This window comes from Hylobates moloch, unplaced genomic scaffold (assembly GCF_009828535.3).
Source record: "Hylobates moloch isolate HMO894 unplaced genomic scaffold, HMol_V3 SCAFFOLD_12, whole genome shotgun sequence".
Classification (NCBI taxonomy): domain Eukaryota; kingdom Metazoa; phylum Chordata; class Mammalia; order Primates; family Hylobatidae; genus Hylobates; species Hylobates moloch.
Window position 1 is genome coordinate 30,080,613 of NW_026652287.1, and position 24,162 is coordinate 30,104,774.

At 41.5% G+C, this 24,162-nt stretch overlaps 1 protein-coding gene across 1 annotated transcript in view; it reads left to right on the forward strand.

Annotated features, from left to right (window-relative positions):
• The window catches only part of PAH (phenylalanine hydroxylase), a 66,997-nt gene that overhangs the window by 34,805 nt on the left and 8,030 nt on the right, over positions 1–24,162 (forward strand). The window contains exons 5-8 of the mRNA XM_032168863.2: positions 4,846–4,913; positions 16,118–16,314; positions 18,490–18,625; positions 19,683–19,752. Of these exons, the coding sequence (XP_032024754.1) occupies positions 4,846–4,913; positions 16,118–16,314; positions 18,490–18,625; positions 19,683–19,752 (471 nt within the window). The remainder of the gene's footprint in view (positions 1–4,845; positions 4,914–16,117; positions 16,315–18,489; positions 18,626–19,682; positions 19,753–24,162) is intronic.

Consider the following 24,162-nt stretch of genomic DNA (forward strand, 5'->3'; position numbering starts at 1 on the left):
GTAGAGACAGGATTTCACTATGTTGGCCAGGCTCGTCTTGAACTCCTGACCTCAGGTGATCTGCACACCTTGGACTCCCAAAGTGCTGGGATTACAGGCATGAGCCACCGCACCCGGCCTGTTTTGCATAATTTTTGAATAGCTTCTACTTGGGGATATGCTGAGTGTGCTATGCCCTGAAAATCCAGTGATATGTAAAAGAGTTTCCTGAGTTTAATCATTATTAACATATGTGAGACCCTCTGAAAAGAGAAACATACAGCACACTAAGAGAAACCAATAAACTTTGGAAAAATCCAGGAAGACAGAACAGACAGTGACTTATTGGTCTAAACGAGTGGGGAAGAGGGTCTCACTCAGAGGGTAGAACATGTGTGAAGGCCTTGATGTGGGAAAGAGCATGGTGTGTTTAAGGAATTAAAGCAAGACCAGTGCACTCTGGAGCATCATAGGAAGGCCAGAGTGAGTCAGCACAGGGCTGGACACATAGACAGAGCTGGATCATGTAAAGCCTTGTGGACCATGCTAAATATTTTGGACAATAGTCTAATAGCAATGAGAAGCCATTGAAGGGCTTTTGAGGAGGCAAGTGGCCTCACCAGACTTGCACTTTATAAATATAATTTGGGCTGAAGTGAAGGGGGTGAGAGGCCACTTACACAGCAGCTACAATAGTCAGGCAAGAAATGGTGGTGGTCGAATGCAGGTGCAGCAGTGAGAATGAAGTAGGAAAGACAGACTCAGATGTTTGAATGATAGAATGGGCAGAAATTGATTGCTGGATGTGAAGGAAGAGAGAAGGCGGAAGTAAAACAATAACTGCTAGCTTATGGGCTTGGGCAACTAGGTACATACATTTTTCCAGAATAGGCTTCTTGGCCAATTGTAGGGTGAGCAAAGGGATTGGGCATGGTCAGTGTTCCCCTAGTCTACTGTTTGCAAGTTCTCCTTGACCAATGTCTATAGGATGGGAATGGCAGCTACTTAATAAATGCCAGCTTAAAACTTTTGTCTTCTGTGTTCCATCCTTACCCCAGTTGTCATGAAACATTATGAAAAATGCAAAAAGCCTCTTGTTATTGGCCTAGCTGAAATATACACAGCAAGGTAAGAATTCTCTAGATGTTGGTTTAAAAGCCCCTTGTGGCCGGTGGGGATCACTGACCCATTCCAGAGTATATCTTTTTTTATATTCTGAGCCAGACTTCTCTGTCTTTGGATTTCCTGCCATTTTGCACGAATGCATCATGCTTTGAGCAACTACGATGTGCTCAGAATTTTGCTTAATGTGCTGCCGACATTACCTGACTTAAACTGTACAACACTGTGAAGCAGGTAGGATTGACAGTCTCATTTTACTGATGAGGAAACTAAGGCTCTGAGAGATAAACTGGCCACTCCCAGGCCATGCTCCTAGTGAATAAATGAATTAGTATTCCAACACAGCTTTTCTGACTTTAAAACCTGTGTTCTCACTAGCCTAAAGAGAGCATTTCTGAGGTTTAACCTTAGCTATGATATTAGGAAATGATGAAATAAGTATCTCAGTCTACAAGAATACTCAAGACTTTTCCATATATGTAGTTACCTCTCCCCTAAACCCACACACACACACAAATTATACCTCTCAATACATCCAGACTTCAGTTGATGTCATGACTTGCATCCTGTAGAACTCTCTCGACTTTCTCCCATCTTCTCCTATCCCCTCCCCTCCCCCTTACCACCCCTTCACCAACAATATATTTTCCTGTCAAAACATACTTGGTTACATGCAGTGCAACTAAAATTGCTGCTATTAGTTTAATTGAGACAGGGTGATTATAAATAAATTACATGCAGTGCTACTGAAATTGCTGCTATTAGTCTAAATTGAGACAGGGTGATCAGTCATCACCAACTGTGATTTGATTCAGAATGTACTCCACATGGACGGCTACAGAGGCCCTGTGGTCATCTGGTAGCCCAAGGAATGCAAGGCCAGATCCCCAAGAGGCTGGGCGTCAGGCCACAGAGCTCTCTGACCACTGGTAACTGAGAAAGCAAAACTCCTTGCAACCTGGTTGGTTGGGGCCCCTTGCAGGCTGATAATGAACTTCTTAGAAACCAGGAGCTGGAAAGGGTCATGGTTAGAAACCTTCCCACATGGAAGATCTGTATAGTGCATTATATGTGTGTGTGTTCCTGTATACCAATGTGTGAATCTCCTGCTACTTCACTAAAATGATTTGAGATGGATGTTTAATACTATTTTCTTTATTTCTTATTCTAAAAGAAACCCATTTTCACATTCTCACATGAATCTCCTGCTACTTCACTAAAATGATTTGAGATGGATATTTAATACTATTTTTTTCTTATTCTAAAAGAAACCCGTTCTCACATTAGAAAACTTGAAAAGCATAAATAGTTTTCAAGAATACAACTGTTAGTGTTACTAATTTTTCCCACTACCTAGAGGTAACATTTGTTAGAGTTTGGTGTATTTCTTCAATAATTTCATTTATATACTTACACATTTCCTCTGACATAATTGATATATGACATAATTGACATAATTGATAATATCAACTGGGTATACAGTATTACATTAGCTTTTATTTTCACAAGTGGAAAATCTTTAAACCACCTAGGCAAGGTACATGAAAGATAAACAATAAAGGCAAATGGGGGTAAGAACTGTTCATGGATATCTCATTCCTAGAAGCAGCATGATGAAGTGGAAATCCACGGATTGAAGGAATTCTCTTTTCTTCCTGGATTCCTACGTCAGTGCTCAAATCTCAACTTGCCAGCCTAGGCAGGACCACAAAATCCAAATGGAGGTGCTAGTTCTATAGTTTAGGGCCTTTAGGCAAATGGCTCCATGGGCTTTATATTCTTCAAGTCTAGACCAACATATAGAAATGGACCTTTCTCCAAGGTGCCTTACAGGGTCAAAAGTCTACATATTATCCTTAGGGCCTGGAGAAAAGCTATTCACTACTATTAAATAAGAAAGGCAAGTGAGAATGACCATAACAATCAAACCTTAATGACTGACCAATATTACCTTTTTATTTTGAGCCCCGAGTATGGAGATGTGGACAAATAAATGTTCTTTGTTTAGTCCAGTAGACAGGTTTCTAAAATGGTGTGTTATTGATGTTTGGAAAGTAAATCATGGTGCCCAGTTTTATTTTTTTTAACCACATCATCTCAAACCAACTTATCTTCACCCAATAGAAATGAGGCACAACAGTAGTTTTAAGTCCTCAGATTCCTAAGCTTTCTAATCTGTAATTAATGATTAAAAACCATTCAGTGCTCTAGGGAAAGGAAGAGTTATACTTTTTAATAACCATGTTATAAAATCTTTTCTAAACAGAGTAATCACATTATTTATCTGGGATTTAGCTTTGGAGTAAAAAAAAAATGTGTAGTAGTTTTACTTCACTTTTCAAGTGTGAAACATTTGGATGTTTCTATTTTTCAAAATATGTTCCAGGAAATAAACTAATTAACTCCTTTCCTCCCTCCCTTCCTTTCTTCCAGCAAGTGTCTGTAGTTTTTTCTTGTGTGCCAGAATCAATGCCGCAGATTCTCAGAAGAAATTACATTATATTACATTGCCCCCTGTGTCTTTACAATTACTGGTTGGCCCTGATATATATATATATATATATATATATATATATAGAGAGAGAGAGAGAGAGAGAGAGAGAGCGAACTCTCCCAAAACAGAAATTCAACCAATCAAGCAACCAAAACAAAAACAATATCTAAAAATCAGGGAATATTTCTCTTTTTAAAAGGCTCCTTAAACATTACACTCTGTGATATAAGCTTTTGTTTTGAATTCACTACTGCCTTGGTTTGGAGGGACAGTGGAGCAGAGAAATTGTGAGCTAAAGTGGTGGATGGCGTGGCTTACTGGGAAAGGCTTGGAAGAACCACAGAAGAGTTCTACGGAAATGACATCAGTCTCTTGTCTTACCAAAATTTAGACTGCAATCAACTGTTTTTGGAAAATTGTCTTTCAATCAGTTGGAATCCCATTTCCACCCCAAACACTCAAAGACACACTTAGCCTCTTTTCACTCAGAAATGTGCTGCTTACAAATCATTGGGAAAAGGCTGCCTGTGAGTCAGCTTCAGAGGAGATGCCATTATCATCCTTTTTAGGTCCTGCGACAGACTCTCAGTTAGCTAGGCCCCTGCCAGATTGTAAAGGCTGACAATTACTGATGGTGATCCAAATCTCAGCCTCACCTTCACTATGGCTCCACTTCTCTGAACCACCATTTATTCCGGAAAGAACAGGATAATCATACTCGTCAAACTTGCAAGTTTGTTGTGAGAATTATATGTAAAATCAATTCCTAGTACTCACAAACTGGCACATAGTATGTATTTAATCAATGGTATTTTTAAAAATTGCAAGAGCAATAAGCAAGTGCCTGCTTGTCTATCAAGAAATTAAAAGGTAGAGCTAGACACAAACCTTAATCAGGAATTAAATGGATATTGTATATCTTCATCATAGACATCCATCCTATGAACTTTGCCTAATTTAGCAAGTGTGTCAGTCAGATATGCTGTAGATGAGGTTTCTTTAAGAACAGATCATGCACATTGGAATCCACAGGAAGGAGGCTCATGCTAAGTCGAAGGAGTTACTAATAAGGTGTCACTCACAATATCTGATAGGAGAGCTAAGTTTAACCGAGACTTTAGTTTTAGGGTATAACCAAGGGAAGGAGACATGCACTGCCATGGCTTGAGAGCCCCCATTCAAAGCATTCATAAAGGTACCAGACCTCTTCCTATGAAGCCTTGAAAAATCAGGTGTCTCTTTTCTCCTAGGGTTTTAAAGATCCTGTGTACCGTGCAAGACGGAAGCAGTTTGCTGACATTGCCTACAACTACCGCCAGTAAGTCTGCCTTGCTTGTTGGGCGGGAAGAGAGAAAAACACACCCCTAGCCTGCTTCTCCCTTGCCCTCATCCAGTTGAGGATGGAAGATACCAGCATGAAGAGTCCTGCCTTCTGTGTGTGCATGTGTTCACGTGCGTGCGTGTATGTGTGTGTGTGGGTGTGTTTAAACCCTCCCTTTAATAACACACGATAAAAAACGATTGCTGCTAGACAAAACAAAATTACCCACTGTGATCGGGCCCTGCTCTCTCCCAAGCTTTGTTGTCTAATTATGCAATGGTGTCTGCAGTAATTAGAAAAGGCCTTGGTCCTGAATAAAACAGCCTCCGGTCTTCTCTACATTAAACAGGGAAGAAGGAAAAAGAGAATCATTTACATTCAAGAAGGAGCTGGCTGCTTTACTGAAATAATGAATCATTCAAGATTTCAGGCCAGCCAAACTTCAGCTTTCTACTTTTATCTGATCTGACCCAGCTGTGAAGGACAATTTTAGGATTTTTTTTTTTTTTTTTTCCTGTCTGGGGTTCTGTGTTCCTCCCCTACCCTATTTTAGCCAAAAGGAAATGCAAATATCAAACATGTTTGAGAAGACAACAGCTTTGCTCCTTTGAGTCTTAAGGAATTACAGAAATGCCACCATGGGAAACTTAGTATTTTGACAAGTGCTGTTACTGAGTTAAGGGACTAAGAAAAGACATGCACAAGAAGAAACATAAAATTTGTCCAGAATGCTCATGGCATAGTACTTTGACAGCTTTGATAGAATCTCAGGGAGATGGAGAAGATGATGGGCCTTTCTATACTGAATACAAAGTTACTTTCAACATGGAAAAACCTCCAGAAAAAGAGAGAGAAAGTTTTTTTCTGAATGACTTTTGGTAGTAGAAGGATTCAAAAATGTGCTGTCTTTAGTCAGATCTAAGCCCACCTGGGCCTTGGATCCTGCTGAGCAGGATTCACAGAAGACGGTGACCTCCCTCTCCTGACCCCACCTTTGCCCCAGCACAGTCAGGTGGACACCATCAAAGCGGGTACAGGCAAGAGCCCTTCAGATAGTCAGCAATAACAGATCATACTTATTGTCTTCTTGCTATGTGTCTGGGGGCTTTGGTGAATGCTTTGTATATATCATTTTGTTTAGCCTCAATAATAATAACTTCTCATTTTTCAGATGGAGAAATCAAAGCTTACAAAGGCTAAGTAAGTTGTCAACATCATGTAGCTCGTATGTGACATAATCAGGTTTTAAACTCAGGTTTGTTGAATTCTAAGGGTATTTTTAGCCACTCTTCTGAGTGTCTGGGGACTCCTAGAGTCTAGAGACCGCACTTCATATAATCAAGGAGGAGGTGCTTAGAAAGTACATTCACTTACTTCTGGGTTGCTGGGATTTGGGGAGAGCGGAGACAGATCCTCCTCAGCCTCCTTCTCATAGAAATGTGAAACCTTATGAAGAAGAGTGAAATTGGTGAATCACCTCACAATCCTGGATGTTAATCAGTTAAATTGGTTATTGAAAATCATCTATCGATGGCTGGACTCTCAGAAGTACGTTAAAATTTTTTAGTCAATTTCTCACCTTTTATAGATGAATCCCACATGATTAACTAACTGATGTGCCGAAGGTCATGTAGCTAGTAAAGGGCTCGCCTTTTTAAAAAATTCAAAGCCTATTTCAGACTTTACTTTATCTCATCTCATTTAAGCTTTCGGTGCTGTTTTTACCATGTCTTTCTTCTTCAAAATAGACTCTTACTTCAGGGTCTGGTATAGTTCATCTTTGTTTTTTTTTTGCAGATTCTATTTTGTGAATTTGCCTACTTGTTAAGTGTATTTGTGACCCCAAAATCGATACTCACTGTACACTTTCACAGTCATTCCCAGACTTGCACAGAGAGGAGAAAAAATTTGATTCTACTGAGGTGTATATCTCCAACTGAGGTCAAACAAGGCAACACTCCACCTTTCTGTTTCTACCCTCATTTTGTCAATATGTGTCCTTTACATGGTCTGTTTAGTGTCACATTTTTAACATTTTTGTGCTTTCATTTGTGATTTTGCTTTTTAAAAATTGACCAAGGTCTCACTCAGTTAGGAAGCGGCAGAGTTAGAATTGAGATTCTCCTGCTTTTCCCAGGAAAGCAGTGACTGCTGAACCAATGCTATCAAGCTTGGGATGAGCAGCCCCAATAACTGCATAAAGGGGATACAGCTGTCACTGCTTTAGACTTCAGGGACTGGTGCTAATCAGATTAACCTGCAGAAAAGCAGAATCAGAATCTCAAATAGTTATGTTCAAGCTAAACGGGAGACTCCAGAGTGAAGCACCGAGGCCTCATCTCCTCAGGTTTTCATTTAGACGTCACCTTCTCAGCCATGCCCTCTCTACACCCTATGTAAAATTGAAACCCCACTCTGAAACTCCCTATACCTTTGCCCTTGTTTTCTCTATAGCATTTATCACCATCTAACGGAGTTGTGTTGGCTTTCTGTCTGCCTCTACTAGAAATGTGGACTCCATGAGGGCAGGGGTAATTGACTGTTTTGTCACAGTGCTCAATTAACATTTGTTGAATGAATGAATGAATCCAAGAGACCATATAAGAGTAAAGATTCAAAATAGTGAATTGGAGAGCCAGGAATTGTGTCTAGAACCATCTAGAAGGCTGCTACAGCAGGTTTTGATGATATTACTGGAGTGGAGGTTGGGCTTTTAAGTTTTATCTAGGAATAGATAAAATGGATCATAGGAGCTTATATTTTTCAGCTGCAAAACAACTCAAACATAAAGGAGAGCTCTACTGGATACTATAAATGAAGAGTTTAAGGGGGGTAGTTTAGGCTCAGGCAGGTCCAGGATTCAGTGTCTCATTATTTGCCTCTCTGACTCTAGTGTCCTTTGCTTTGGCCTTGCTTTCACACATTGGCCTCATTTCTCTTGGAGAGGGAACCTAGCACCTCTAGGCTGATGCCCCATCTCAATTAGAGGTCCTGTCTATTTCCAACAAAGTCAACCACAGTGCTGGCATTGAGTCCACTGACTCTGATTAGGACATAGGCCCATCTCTCAGCCAGGCACAATGCAGGAGAATGAGGGATTTCAATTGGCTTAGCCTGGTCACATGCCCACTCCTGAAGGTAGGAGTGGAGTCTCTCCTCACCTGAACCTCACAGACTGAGAGGGGAGAAAGGTGCTTTACTGATGAATGGGGAACAGATGTTGAGTCCCTAGAAAAGCAGGTGTCAACCAGCAGAACATCTTGGTGCTCAGGATGTTACCATCTCTTGAAATTTGTTGCAGGAATAACAGATGCCTTTCTTTTAAAATGAGAATCAGTCATAATGGTAATGATCAATTATCCAATTGTTAGGATTTGTCAGTACTAATACTAGGTAATTTATACATAGTATTAGACTTAAATTTATCCACACCATATAAATAGTTACTTATGTTTAGCCCACGTAGCAGCTGCACAGATTGAGGCTCAGAGAGGTTTACTAAATTGCCTGAGCTGATACAGCTAGGGAATGACAGGGCCAAGGATTGAACAGTCTCTGTTTCCAAAGTCTGTTCGTCTCCTGTATCAGTGCTTAGTCTCGATAATGGCGCGTTCTTGGGCAAGAGCTTACCTGATTTTTTTTTTTCACCATCATTGCTGGCTACCACAAGACCTTCTGAACTTGTCTGGCTTTCAATACTTAAGCAAAATGCTATCTTTTTGCCTAATCCCTGTCACTCGTCTGTAGATAACAACAAAGACTGTGCTCTAATGTGTTTGGATGAGGTACAATTCTGAAAGGGCAAGAAAGACCTAATCTGGAGCCTAATGATGATCCATAATTCTGAGATAGTCTCACTTTGTCCCAGACTCTGTGTTCCTGTTAGAGAAATAGGCCTGCAGCCTAGGGAACGGTCACTGGTCTTTGAAGTCAGGCTTTGTTTGGTTTACATCTGTTTGTGCTGTTCAGAACACAGTTCATTCCAAGGTGGTTTTAAAAAGTACTTTTTTTTTTAATCTTTAATCTAGCTTTCATTTTAAGTTCAAGGGTACATGGGCAGGTATCTACATATAGGTAAACTTGTGTCATGGGGTTTCGTTGTACAGACTATTTCATCACTCAGGTATTAAGCCTAGTACCCATTAGTTATTTTTCCTGATCCTCTCCCTCCTCCCACCCTCCACCCTTCAATAGGCCCCAGTGTGTGTTGTTCCCCTCTATGTGTCTGTATGTTCTCACCATTTAGCTCCCACTTACAAGTGAGAACATGTGGTCTTTTGTTTTCTCTTCTATTAGTTTGCTAAGGATAATGGCCTCCAGCTCCACCCATGTTCCTGCAAAGGACATGATGTCATTTTTTATGGCTGCATAGTATTCCGTGGTGTATATGTACAACATTTTCTTTATCCATTCCACCATTGATGGGCATCGAAGTTGATTCCATGTGTTTGCTATTGTGAATAGTGCTGCAGTGAACATATGCGTGCATGTGTCTTTATGATAGAATGATTTATATTCCTTTGGGTATGTACCTCATAATGGGATTGCCGGGTCAAATGGTATTTCTGTTTTTAGGTCTTTAAGGAATTGCCATGCTGTCTTTTTTTTAATATATATATATATACTTTAAGTTCTAGGGTACATGTGCACAACGTGCAGGTTTGTTACATATGTACACATGTGCCATGTTAGTGTGCTATACCCATTAACTCGTCATTTACATTAGGTATATCTCCTAATGCTATCCCTCCCCAATCCCCTGACCCCACGATAGGCCCCAGTGTGTGATGTTCCCCTTCCCGTGTTCAAGTGTTCTCATAGTTCAATTCCCACCTATGAGTGAGAACATGTGCTGTTTGGTTTTCTGTCCTTGCGATAGTTTGCTGAGAATGATGGTTTCCAGCTTCATGCATGTCCCTACAAAGGACATGAACTCATCCTTTTTTATGGCTGCATAGTATTCCACAGTGTATATGTGCCACATTTTCTTAATCCAGTCTATCATTGATGGACATTTGGGTTGGTTCCAAGTCTTTACTATTGTGAATAGTGCCACAATAAACATACGTGTGCATGTGTCTTTATAACAGCATGATTTATAATCCTTTGGGTATATACCCAGTAATGGGATGACTGGGTCAAATGTTATTTCTAGTTCTGAATCCTTGAAGAATTGCCACACTGTCTTCCACAATGGTTGAACCAGTTTACAGTCCCACCAACAGTGTGAAAGTGTTCCTATTTCTCCATATCCTCTCCAGCACCTGTTGTTTCCTGACTTTTTAATGATCGCCATTCTAACTGGTGTGAGATGGTATCTCATTGTGGTTTTGATTTGCATTTCTCTGATGGCCAGCGATGATGAGCATTTTTTCATGTGTCTGTTGGCTGCATAAATGTCTTCTTTTGAGAAGTGTCTGTTCATATCCGTCGCCCATTTTTTTATGGGGTTGTTTTTTTCTTGTAAATTTGTTTGAGTTCTTTGTAGATTCTGGATATTAGCCCTTTGTCAGATCAGTAGATTGCAAAAATTTTCTCCCATTCTGTAAGTTGCCTGTTCACTCTGATGGTAGTTTCTTTTGCTGTGCAGAAGCTCTTTAGTTTAATTAGATCCCATTTGTCAATTTTGGCTTTTGTTGCCATTGCTTTTGGTGTTTAGACATGAAGCACTTGCCCATGCCTATGTCCTGAATGGTATTGCCTAAGTTTTATTCTAGGGTTTTTATGGTTTTAGGTCTAACATTTAAGTCTTTAATCCATCTTGAATTAATTTTTGTATAAGGTGTAAGGAAGGGATCCAGTTTCAGCTTTCTACATATGGCTAGCCAGTTTTCCCAGCACCATTTATTAAATAGGGAATCCTTTCCCCGTTTCTTGTTTTTGTCAGGTTTGTCAAAGATCAGATGGTTGTAGATGTGTGGTGTTATTAATGAGGGCTCTGTACTGTTCCATTGGTCTATATCTCTGTTTTGGTACCAGTACCATACTGTTTTGGTTACTGTAGCCTTGTAGTATAGTTTGAAGTCAGGTAGCATATGCCTCCAGCTTTGTTCTTTTGCCTTAGGATTGTCTTGGCAATGCAGGCTCTTTTTTGATTCCATATGAACTTTAAAGTAGTTTTTTCCCATTCTGTGAAGAAAGTCATTGGTAGCTTCATGGGGATGGCATTAAATCTATAAATTATCTTGGGCAGTATGGCCATTTTCATGATATTGATTCTTCCTATCCATGAGCATGGAATGTTCTTCCATTTGTTTGTATCCTCTTTTATTTCGTTGAACAGTGGTTTGTAGTTCTCCTTGAAGAGGTCCTTCACATCCCTTGTGAGTTGGATTCCTAGGTATTTTATTCTCTTTGAAGCAATTGTGAATGGGAGTTCACTCATGATTTGGCTCTCTGTTTGTCTGTGATTGGTGTATAAGAATGCTTGTGATTTTTGCACATTGATTTTGTATCCTGAGACTTTGCTGAAGTTGTTTATCAGCTTAAGGAGATTTTGGGCTGAGACGATGGGGTTTTCTAAATATACAATCATGTCATCTGCAAACAGGGACAATTTGACTTCCTCTTTTCCTAACTGAATACCCTTTATTTTTTTCTCCTGCCTGATTGCCCTGTCCAGAACTTTCAACACCATGTTGAATAGGAGTAGTGAGAGAGGGCATCCCTGTCTTGTGCCAGTTTTCAAAGAGAATGCTTCCAGTTTTTGCCCATTCGGTATGATATTGGCTATGGGTTTGTCATAAATAGCTCTTAATATTTTGAGATACATCCCATCAATACCTAATTTATTGAGAGTTTTTAGCATGAAGGCTGTTGAATTTTGTCAAAGGCCTTTTCTGCATCTGTTGAGATAATTATGTGGTTTTTGAATTTGGTTCTATTTATATGCTGGATTACATTTATTGATTTGTGTATGTTGAACCAGGCTTGCATCCCAGGGATGAAGCCTACTTGACTGTGGTGGATAAGCTTTTTGATGTGCTGCTGGATTCAGTTTGCCAGTATTTTATTATTTTTGCATCGATGTTCATCAGGTATATTTGTCTAAAATTCTCTTTTTTGTTGTGTCTCTGCCAGGCTTTGGTATCAGGATGATGCTTGCCTCATAAAATGAGTTATGGGGGAATTCTCTCTTTTTCTGTTGATTGGAATAATTTCAGAAGGAATGGTACCAGCTCCTCCTAGTACCTCTGGTAGAATTCAGCTGTGAATCCATCTGGTCCTGGACTTTTTTTGATGGGTAGTCTGTTAATTATTGCCTCAATTTCAGAGCCTGTTATTGGTCTATTTGGGGATTCAACTTCTTCCTGGTTTAGTCTTGGTAGGGTGTATGTGTCCAGGAATTTATCTATTTCTTCTAGATTTTCTAGTTTATTTGCATAGAGGTGTTTATAGTATTCTCTGGTGGTAGTTTGTATTTCTGTGGGATTGGCGGTGATATCCCCTTTATCATTTTTTATTGTGTCTATTTAATTCTTCTCTCTTTTTTTCTTTATTAGTTTTGCTATCAGTCTATCGATTTTGTTGATCTTTTCAAAAAACCAACTCCTGGATTCATTGATTTTTGAAGGTTTTTTTGTGTCTCTATCTCCTTCAGTTCTGCTCTGATCTCAGTTATTTCTTGCCTTCTGCTGGCTTTTGAATGTGTTTGCTCTTGCTTCTCTAGTTCTTTCAATTGTGATGTTAGGGTGTCAATTTTAGATCTTTCCTGCTTTCTCTCGTGGGCATTTAGTGCTATAAATTTCCCTCTACACACAGCTTTAAATGTGTCCCAGAGAGTCTGCTTTGTTGTGTCTTTGTTCTCACTGGTTTCAAAGAACATCTTTATTTCTGCCTTCATTTCGTTATGTATGCAGTAGTAATTCAGGAGCAGGTTGTTCAGTTTCCATGTATTTGAGTGGTTTTGAGTGAGTTTCTTAATCCTGAGTTCTAGTTTGATTGTACTGTGGTCTGAGAGAGAGTTTGTTATAATTTCTGTTCTTTTACGTTTGCTGAGGAGTGCCTTACTTCCAACTATGTGGTCAATTTTGGAATAAGTGCAATGTGGTGAGAAGAATGTATATTCTGTTGATTTTGGGTGAAGAGTTCTGTCGATGTCTATTAGGTCCGCTTGGTGCAGAGCTGAGTTCAATTCCTGGATATCTTTTTTAACTTTCTTTCTTGTTGATCTGTCTAATGTTGACAGTGGGGTGTTAAATTCTTCCATTACTATTGTGTGGGAGTCTAAGTCTCTTTGTAGGTCTCTAAGGACTTGCTTTATGAATCTGGGTGCTCCTGTATTGGGTGCATATATATTTAGGATAGTTAGCTCTTCTTGTTGAGTTGATCCCTTTACCATTATGTAATGACCTTCTTTGTCTCTTTTGATCTTTGTTGGTTTAAAGTCTGTTTTATCAGAGGCTAGGATTGCAACCCATGCCTTTTTTTTGTTTTCCATTTGCTTGGTAGATCTTCCTCCATCCCTTTATTTTGGGCCTATGTATGTCTCTGCACATGAGATGGGTCTCTTGAATACAGCACACTGATGGGTCTTGACTCGTTATCCAATTTGCCAGTCTGTGTCTTTTAAATGGAGCATTTAGCCCATTTACATTTAAGGTTAATATTGTTATGTGTGAATTTGATCCTGTCATTATCATGTTAGCTGGTTATTTTGCTCATTAGTTGATGCAGTTTCTTCCCAGAATCAATGGTCTTTACAATTTGGCATGTTTTTGCAGTGGCTGGTACCGGTTGTTCCTTTCCATGTTTAGTGCTTTCTTCAGGAGCTCTTTTAGGGCAGGCCTGGTGGTGACAAAATCTCTCAGCATTTGCTTGTCTGTAAAGGATTTTATTTCTCCCTCACTTAAGAAGCTTAGTTTGGCTGGATATGAAATTCTGAGTTGAAATTTCTTTTCTTTAAGAATGTTGAATATTGGCCCCCACTCTCTTCTGGCTTGTAGAGTTTCTGCCGAGAGGTCAGCTGTTAGTCTGATGGGCTTCCCTTTGTGGGTAACCCGACCTTTCTCTCTGGCTGCCCTTAACATTTTTTCCTTCATTTCAACTTTGGTGAATCTGACAATTATGTGTCTTGGAGTTGCTCTTCTCGAGGAATATCTTTGTAGCATTCTCTGTATTTCCTGAATTTGAATGGTGGCCTGCCTTCCTAGGTTGGGGAAGTTCTCCTGGATAATATCCTGAAGTGTGTTTTCCAACTTGGCTCCCTTCTCTCTGTCACTTTCAGGTACACCCATCAGACGTAGATTTGGTCTTTTCACATAGTCCCATATTTCTTGGAGGCTTTGTTTGTTTCTTTTTACTCTTTTTTCTCTTAACTTCTCACTTCATTGCATTCATTTGATCTTCTATCACTGATACCCTTTCTTCCAGTTGATTGAATCGGCTACTGAAGCTTGTGCATTCGTCACGTAGTTCTTGTGCCATGGTTTTCAGCTCCATCAGGTCATTTAAGGACTTCTCTACAGTGTTTATTCTAGTTAGCCATTCATCTAATCTTTTTTCAAGGTGTTTAGCTTCTTTGCGATGGCTTCGAACTTCCTCCTTTAGCTCAGAGAAGTTTTATCGTCTGAAGCCTTCTTCTCTCAACTCATCAAAGTCATTCTCTGTCCAGCTTTGTTCCATTGCTGGCGAGGAGCTGTGTTCCTTTGGAGGTGGAGAGGTGCTTGGATTTTTAGAATTTTCAGCTTTTCTGCTCTGTTTTTTCCCCATCTTTGTGGTTTTATCTACCTTTGGTCTTTGATGATGGTGACGTACAGATGGGGTTTTGGTGTGGATGTCCCTTCTGTTTGCTAGTTTTCCTTCTAACAGTCAGGACCCTCAGTTTCAGGTCTGTTGGAGTTGGCTGGAGGTCCACTCCAGACCCTGTTTGCCTGGGTATCAGCAGCGGAGGCTGCAGAACAGCAAATATTGCTGAACAGCAAATGTTGCTGCCTGATCATTCCTCTGGAAGCTTCATCTCAGAGGGGTACCTGGCCATGTGAGGTGTCAGTCTGCCCCTACAGGGGGGGTGCCTCCCAGTTAGGCTACTCGGGTGTCAGGGACCCACTTGAGAAGGCAGTCTGTCTGTTCTCAGATCTCAAACTCCATGCTGGGAGAACCACTACTCTCTTCAAAGCTGTCAGACAGGGACATTTAAGTCTGCAGAGGTTTCTGCTGCCTTTTGTTTGGCTATGCGCTGCCCCCAGAGGTGGAGTTTACAGAGGCAGGCAGGCCTCCTTGAGTGTGGTGGGCTCCACCCAGTTCGAGCTCCCCGGACTTTTAAAAATAATGACTTTTAAACTATAGTGTGCATCAGAGTCACCTGGGGAGCTTACTAGAATCCAGATACGTGAGCCTTCCCTTCCCCAAGAGATTCAGGATCTATGCGGCCTGGCATATGTACTTGAACAAGCTCAGTGTAGAGAAGGTATAAGGCATTTTATACCTTAGCATGGATTTATATATTTATTTTCTCTCCTTTGTTCCAATATTTATTTATCGTCCTTGATCTAGAACTTATTTATTTAGTTTTTTAATTGACAAAAATTGTACATATTTATGGTGTACAACATGATGTTTTGATATATGTATACAATGTGTAATCTTACTTAGCACATATTTAAATACCTTTATAACTTCCCAGGAGCAGAAATATCAAGTCCAATAAGTGCATGCCTACCAAACAAAGGGGATCTCAGATTCGTGGCCTACATATTAAATCCAGTTTAGCCCACTGGTATAATTGCTTTAGTTAACACCATAAAAATACACTGTGTTGCTTTAACTGAACTTAGATGCCCTGGTTTAGAAAGGGAATGTATTCTCCTGCCAGCCCCCATTCTCCTTATTGCCAATCTCTGCAACTTTACAACTTTGTGATACCTGACTTGCCCATGCAGGTAAGTGAATTTCTACCCTAGGTAAGCAATTAGAGAATTAGAAGAGTAGAAAAACCAAGTGATTTCCTGAAAGTGAGAGCAAATCCTCATTTCAGCCTGTATCATTGCTTAACCAAATCACTCTTTCATGTGGGAAATCAAAACAATAATGTTTCCTATATCAAGATGTGGAATTTTTCTCTTTCAAATAATGTATGAAATTCACTGTAGCAAGTGATGGCAGCTCACAGGTTCTGGTCCCCGACTCCCTCTGCTAACCTAACCCGCATTCTGCTGTGCCCCTGCCCTGCTTGAGACACCTATTTCGTGCCTATATTCTAGTGGGCAGCCAATCCCTCGAGTGGAATACATGGAGGAAGAAAAGAAAACATGGGGCACGGTGTTCAAGACTCTGAAATCCTTGTATAAAACCCATGCTTGCTATGAGTACAATCACATTTTTCCACTTCTTGAAAAGTACTGTGGCTTCCACGAAGATAACATTCCCCAGCTGGAAGACGTTTCTCAATTCCTGCAGAGTAAGTCCACATCAGGGTCAATGGCCCTGCAGAAAGTTGGGGGAGGATTGAGGCAGGGGAGAGGGAAGGGAAAGACAAGTACGTGGAGGCAAGTATGAAAGCATGTGCTTGTAGAAATGCAGGTTGATTCCTCCAGGAAGAACTCAGTTTCACTGCACTCTGCCTTCCCTCCAGCCTCTACTGTGTTTATCCACTTTCATTCAATCAAACACCTGAGGCTGTGGATTTTGCTGTGTACCTGTCCCTGAAAAGTATTTTCTTTCACACTTAAAGCCCAAGGCGCTTCACTGAGTTGTTTTTTTTTTTTTTTTTTTTTTGCCCTGTACTTCCTGCTGTGTTATGAGTTAGGAGTGTGTGTTTGTGTAAGAAATGTGCTATTTTCGGGGATGGTGCCAAGAGCCCTGAGCTCTGAGTCTGTGCATCTGGTATGAATCCTGCCTTCGATCCTCTCCAGCTGAGTAAACCTGCCTCAGTTTTGTCATCTGTCAAATGGACACTGTATCAACTCTTTAGCTTTTCCCATAGGGAAATTATGAGAATGAAGTAAGGTGCTGCATATGAAAACAACCAGCACAGTCTTGCATATACAGCAGGTATTCAGTGAATTTGGACTGAATTGAAATCTGAGTAGCTCAATAGATAAGTACATTGAGTCGCAAGCCTCTCTGTACAGTATATCCAGGTGAAATGGGTGTTATTCTTTCTGCCAAGAGGATGGTAATTTAGCAAAGACAAAATAATGAACTAGCACATATTGAACACCTACTGTGTGGCAGGTAGAATAAGCAGAAGTGGGGAGACAGACTACAGGTTACAAAATTTTCTATATATCAGAGCTCTGCAGAGATGGACCACTGTGGGGGCAATGAGCCAGGGAAATTACTTGGCAGGAAGGGAAGATGTAGCCCAGACAGTTTAGGGGTGAGCTAGATGACCTTTTGGGTCCCTTCCATTAGAAAGTCTTTGCTTCTTAGATAAAGAATGGAGTAAGGGTCCAAGCAGAGTGTGCTTCAGCCTGAAGACACAGCGAACATAGGGGCAAGAGGCAAGGGGATCTCAAAGACTTCTGTAGCTAATTACTTCCATTGCCATGGCCAATAATAAGAATAATAAAACAGTAATACTTGCAGTTGGGAAGCTACATAATAGTAATTAAGAGAACAGACTTTGAAGCTAGATTGCCTGTGGCTGTGACCTTGAATAAAACCTTTAACCTATCTGTCTCAGCTTTCTCATCTGTAAAGTGGGCATAATAAAAGTGTCTACTTCACAGGGCTATTGTGGGGATTAGTAGCATATCTAAAGTAGCTTTAAAGAGTGTCTTACATACAGTAGGTCATATATAGTGTTAGCTATTATTACCATTATCACTGTCATTGTCCTTATCCTCCAAAGTTTGGAACAAATTGAAAGACAGATAGAGGAACCATAGAGATGGTGATCAGAGGTCAGCTTTAAAATTGAGCGATTTAGAGAATGTGACATAGATGTGCACACAAATGGAGTTGCTAATATTTTACCCCTTAATTAGGTAAACTTACCTGCCAATTCATGGAGCATAGTCCATTGCATGGCCAAGAGCAGACTGGAATGAGGTCCTGTGTGAGCAATCAAGAGATAAAGGACAGTACAGAAAGAGTTAAATTGACAATATTCATGTTCTCTTCCCAAATGCTCCAGTCAGACAGGTCACTGCTACTCATGGGGTTGACTGTGTGAGGTGCAGTACAGAAGCTGGAAGCACTCTATCCATACTCTTCCCTTCTGGGAAATGAGGTACAAATACCCTCTTCACTCTAGAAGCAGGAGAAGTAGGGAATAATTGTTCCACCCTAACAAATGGTAATGAAAGCTAAATTTATTGCATGTTTCCAGTGTGCTAGGCTCTGTGCTAAGTACTTTGTGTTCATTAGCTCTTTTTATTCTTGGAACATCTCTAAGCAGTATCTATCCACATTATGCAGATGAGGAAACTGAGGCTCAGAAATGGGAATTTACTTGATCCAGATCACCTAGCTAGAAAGCAGCGAGGCAGACATCTGAAGCCAAGTCTGCCTAGTGTCAGAGCCTATGTCCCTGGGCAGTTGTGTGTACTACTCCACTACCTGAAGGTCTCCTAGTGCCTCTGACTCAGTGGTGATGAGCTTTAAGTTTTCTTTCTTCTTTGCATCCCAGCTTGCACTGGTTTCCGCCTTCGACCTGTGGCTGGCCTGCTTTCCTCTCGGGATTTCTTGGGTGGCCTGGCCTTCCGAGTCTTCCACTGCACACAGTACATCAGACATGGATCCAAGCCCATGTATACCCCCGAACCGTGAGTACTGTCCTCCAGCTACCAGTTGCCAGGCACAATGAGCGCCATCTTTTCCTGCTGCAGGAATGAGGTTTGGGTTCATTGCTGGCTGGTCCACAGGACTAGTTGTCTAGATTGTTTGCTGGTAGTACTAAAAACAACTCATCTATCCTGGAGATTTGCTCCATCCAAGTGGATAGACCAGACTGATTGGAGATTTGGGCATCCTGTGATCCAATAATTCAGAACTCCCTTGGCAGTGAGAATGAGAGATCCCAATCAAGTTCCAAAGTCAAAGCTACGAAGTTGCAAATGAGAACAGGAATGGGTGGCAGCCAAGCTATCTCAATAGCTCCTAAGTATACATCTAGATTACTCTTATCTTTCTTTGCCTAGATTGTGTATTGGGTAGCGGTAGAGAATTGCAGCCATTATGCTTCTTACTTGGGTGTTTCGTTATCCCCTTAGTCTGATAAAATTTATGCAACTTATAAAAAATTTTTAGAACATCCAAAATTGTTTTTCCTTGCCCATAAAGTTCATTGCTACAAATCCAAACAGATCTGTCCCAAATGGACATAGAACATAAAGTGTTAAATAAATGTAGGTTTTCTTCCCTCACTGCTGTCCACCTCCAGACTAAGAGAAGAGCAGCACTGTTTTTGTTTTAGTTCCCAGTGGAATAGCTGAGCATATTGTATCTGCCCAGGGAAGTCAATACCATGGAGAAGACAGGATGAGAAGTGTTCATGACTCATAGCTTACTTAGGTATATGAGAGCATGTCCACAGGAATATTAGCTCTTCTGCCCTGTACACCACTGGTCATACTCTTAAGACCCTTGGCTGCTGTACCCTGCCCTGTACCTGTCTCTTTTTTTTCCTTCCTTTTCTTCTTTTTATCTTGTACCTTGCCTTTTCTGATCCCAACCTCTGCATATCACTTATTCCTGGGAGATAGATCATAAGCCTAAAAGAGTTATTTCCTTTCTTTCTGCCCATTCCTCATGTAGAAAGACTGAGTCTGCCTTGGCTTAAACCTCCTCCCCTCCAAGCTCTCTGTGCTTTCTGTCTTTCAGTGACATCTGCCATGAGCTGTTGGGACATGTGCCCTTGTTTTCAGATCGCAGCTTTGCCCAGTTTTCCCAGGTAAGGAATGGATTTTTTAGCCTTCTAATTATAGGTCTGTGACCTGAATTTCTCAAATGAGCTGAGCCCAGGGAGGGGCCCTCATGCCCTCTGCAAGAGTGGAAACCAGGTACAGTTCTATGATCCCATCTGAAATGGGTGTGTAGTTCTGGGAAGCTAAATACCCATTTCGGAGATCAAGCATGGGGTTGGTGAATCACTCATCCTCTGAATCATATGTGTGTTCTTCAATGTACTAATCTCATTTTTCCTGCTAGAGCCTTTCATCCATGAAAGCCTTCCTGATTCCCATGCAGGAGCTACCTCACCTTCTTCCAGTCTCTTAGTACATTCCCCTCACCTTTTCAGGGCCGTTGCAACTTTCTACCTTGCCAGGCAGTTATTTGTGTATACGCTTGAATTAAGTGAGGTGACATTTGCCAAGAATCCAGTGCTGATACCCTGACTTAGAGTTAACAAAGAAAAAAAATGAGCTGAATATCTTATCACCATCATCAAAGCTGCAACCCTGCAACCTAGAATTTCATTCATCTTTCACAGTGGTTAACAAGCTCAAAAGCTTTTCCTTTTTCTTTTTTTTTTTTTAAGGCAAGGTCTCACTCTGTCACCCAGGCTGGACTGGAGTGCAGTGGTATAATCATGGTTCACTGCAGCCTCAGACTTCTGGGCTCAAGCAATCCTCCCACCTCAGCCTCCTGAGTGGCTGGGACTACAAGCACATGCTTTCATGCCTGGCTGATTTTTTTAATTTTTGTAGAGACAGAGTCTCAATGTGTTGCCCAGGCTGACCTCAAACTCTTGGCCTCAATTCTCCCACCTCAGCCTTCCAAAGTGCTAAGATTACAGGAAAGAGCCACCACACCTGTCCAAAAGAGAAAGTTTTGGGCTGAGTAAACTAATGCTACTAATTCTCTCCAGGCACTGAGAGGCAGCCTAAAACCATGGTTTGGTAGCTGGGATCATGAGAAGGTTGAATGGTGCTCTGATGTACCGAGGCTCCAACCCTGCCACTAACCAGCTGTGTGACCTGGGGTTACATTATCAGCCACCCTGTGCTTCAGTTTTAATAAATGTGGATTAGTCAGAAGCCCTCTCCACCAGCCATCTTCCTCACAAAGAAGCATGAGGATCAAATGGAATGACCTATGAGCAAATACTGAGCCAAGTATTGGGATTTCAGAATAATGGGATTGTGTGTGAATTTAATGGGCATTTTCCCTCAGCTGGAAGAAATAAACATTCCCACTGTCAAATAAAGAAGCTACCACTAAATATTTGAAACAAACAAACAAAATGTGGAATTTATTGCTTGCTAAGTGAGGGAAAACTGTACTTGTAAGATGCAGCCTCTCTAAACAAAAGGAAAAATTACTTTTATGTGAGGTTTGGGGAATTATGGAGTTCAAAGATCGTTGGACTTTTGGAAGTGGAAGTGTTTAGGGATTAGTTGAACTTTAACTGTAGAAGCATCACCAATGACATTCAGAAGTGTGGTTACTGCTGCCAAGATATCTTTGATTGCTTGGGACAGTTTTAAAGTCTGGATTTGTTACTATGGCCAAAAAACAATCAGATTTTTCCTTGAAGAATAGGAACCGTTTATTCTTACCACCAGAAGCTAGTTTACAAAGTCAGATGCTAAGTGGCAGTCCTCCTTAAGCCATTTCCACTTTGGGGAACCCCACAGAAGAGTGGACAGTTGCTCAAGTCAACAAACAAGAGCTTCTGGGGCATCAGTGTCACATGGTTCCAACTTTGATCTGGACAGTTCCAAGGCAGCGAGTCATGTTGAAAGTTTCCTGAGAACATTCCTTTTTGATCAGAGGCAGGACTTGCTTCCCACTATAGTACAGGATGGAGTGGAGCTGGAGCACAGGGAATGTTGGGCCCCCCTTGTTGTAGGCAAGCTCTAGGCTCACGAAGAATGGTGACTAAGAGAACAAGGCGCCATTTTGGTCTTGGATTTATCGGTGGTTTCTAGTTGAATTTAGAGAGCAGATCCAGGCCAAGAATCTGAATTTGGTTCACTCTAAATCAGAAAGTATTTTATAAGCCTAATCCGAACCAGGCTCTGGACTTGGCCCAGGGAGTGATATAGAGATGCAGACCATGTAGCTTCTTGCTTCAAAGTGGGTCTAATCATAGTCTTCATCTCTGTCTAAACCCACTCCTCTGGTGATCTCACTCAATTTCATGACTTTAAATACCATCTCTACTCTGATGATGGACGCATTTTTACATCTGCAGCCAAGACTTCCATCCCCAAATTCAGACTTACATATTGAACTGCCTATTCAACATCTCCCCTTGGATTTCTATAAGACATCTCTATCATCCTGTCCAAAACTGAGTTCTGGATCTTCCTTCTCAAACCTTCGCCAGCACAGCTTTTTCTACATCAGTTCATAGGAACTCCGCCCTTCCAGCTGATCAAACCATAAGCACTTTGGGACATTACCAACTGCTTTCTCTCCTAACTCCACAACCAATCTTTCAGAAAATCCTGTGTGTTCTACCTTCAAAATATGTGTAGAGTCTGACCGTTTCAATTATGTCTACTGCTACCAATTTGGTCTCAGCCACTATCATTTCTCATCCCAGTGACTGCGGTAGCCTCCTCACTGGCCCCCTCTAGTAGTCTCTACCCTGGCCCCCTCCAGTCTCCTAGTGTCCTGTCTACCCTCCACCTCTCCAGTCCCCGGTGTCCCGTTTTCCCTCAACATCTCCAGTGTCTTGGTGTCCAGTCTACACTCAGCCTCTCCAGTCTCCATGTGTTCTATCTACACTCAGCGTCTCCAGTCTCCTTGTGTTCTGTCTACCCTCCACCTCTCCAGTCTCCTGGTGTCCCGTTAACCTTCAACCTCTCAGTGCTCTGGTGTTGTGTCTACACTCAGCCTCTCCAGGCTCCTGGTGTCCTGTTTACCCTCTACCTCTCCAGTCTCCTGGTGACCTGTCTACCCTCAACCTCTCCAGTCTCCTGGTGTCCTGTCTACCCTCCGCCTCACCAGTGTCCTGGTGTCCTGTCTACCCTCCACATCCCCAGTCTCCTGGTGTCCTGTCTACACTCAGCCTCTCCAGTCTCCTGATGTCCTGTATACACTCAGCCTATCCAGTGTCCTGGTGTCCTGTCTACCCTCCACCTCTCCAGTCTCCTGGTATCCCATCTACACTCAGCCTCTCTAGTGTCCTGGTGTCCCATCTACCCTCCATCTCTTCAGACTCCTGGTATCCTGTCTACCCTCCACCTCTCCAGTCTCCTGGTGTCCTGTCTACACTTAACCTCTCCAGTCTCCTGGTGTCCTGTCTACCCTCAACCCCTTCAGTCTCCTGGTTCCCTGTCTACCCTCCAGTCTCCTGGTGTCCTTCTCTACCCTCAACCCCTACCGTCTCTTGGTGTCCTGCCTCTACCCTCAACTCCTACCATCTATTCTCACACAGCAGCCAGAAGGAGCGCTTGATAACACAAGTGAGATCGTGACCATCTATCTGCTCATTACCCTGCAATAGCTTCCATTTCACTGAAAGGAAAAACTCAAGCCCTAAAACATCTAAAAATATTCTACATGATCTGGCTCTGGATCCCTCTTTGATATGACCTGCCACTGCCCCCTCACTAATTCTTCTCCAGCCACATTGGTTCCTCCCTGTTTCTTGACTCAAACAACACTGCCTTTTCTTGGGAAAGAAATACAAGCTTTTGCACTGGCTACATGCTTGGTCAACAGTGTGCTTCCCTTATATGTCAGTATAACCAACAACCCCACTTCCTTCAAGTCTGCTCAAATATCACCTTCTCAATGATGCTTACCCTGGAACCCTATTTAAAATCGAAGTCTCCCCTCGATCCCCTGGAGCTCTTAGTCCCTCTTATTTCTCCTTTTGTTTCTTCTTTCCAAAGAACTTATATTCTTCTAACATAGTTATGTATATGTTCATTATTTATTGTCTGTCTCCACTAAAATTCACAAGATATCTTTACTGATTTTATACACTGCCTGGCGCATCGAATAAACTTAATGAATATTTTGAGAATGAATTAATGTATACAGTAGGAAAGACACAAACACACAAGGCAGGCTGCAGTAAGTGCTGTAAAAGAGACAAAGAGACAGTAGAGGAATTCTGCAACAGAAGCTGTGGTAAGAATTAATCTATGACGTGTTAGACTCTCCAGCTATATATATGCCTGGACTATGTCACCACTTATCTGCAGTTCTCCTGTGATGTTTCCAGGGTACATGATTAAGACTCATTTAACACTCCAGGAATGTTCTGCTGATGAACAATCACTGAGTTGGAGGCAAGAGAAGAAGCTTTAGATACTAACCGACCCTGTGACCATGAGCAAGTCACTTCCCTTCTCTGTGCCTCAATTTCCTCACTTATAAAGTGAAAACAAAGGGCCAAGTG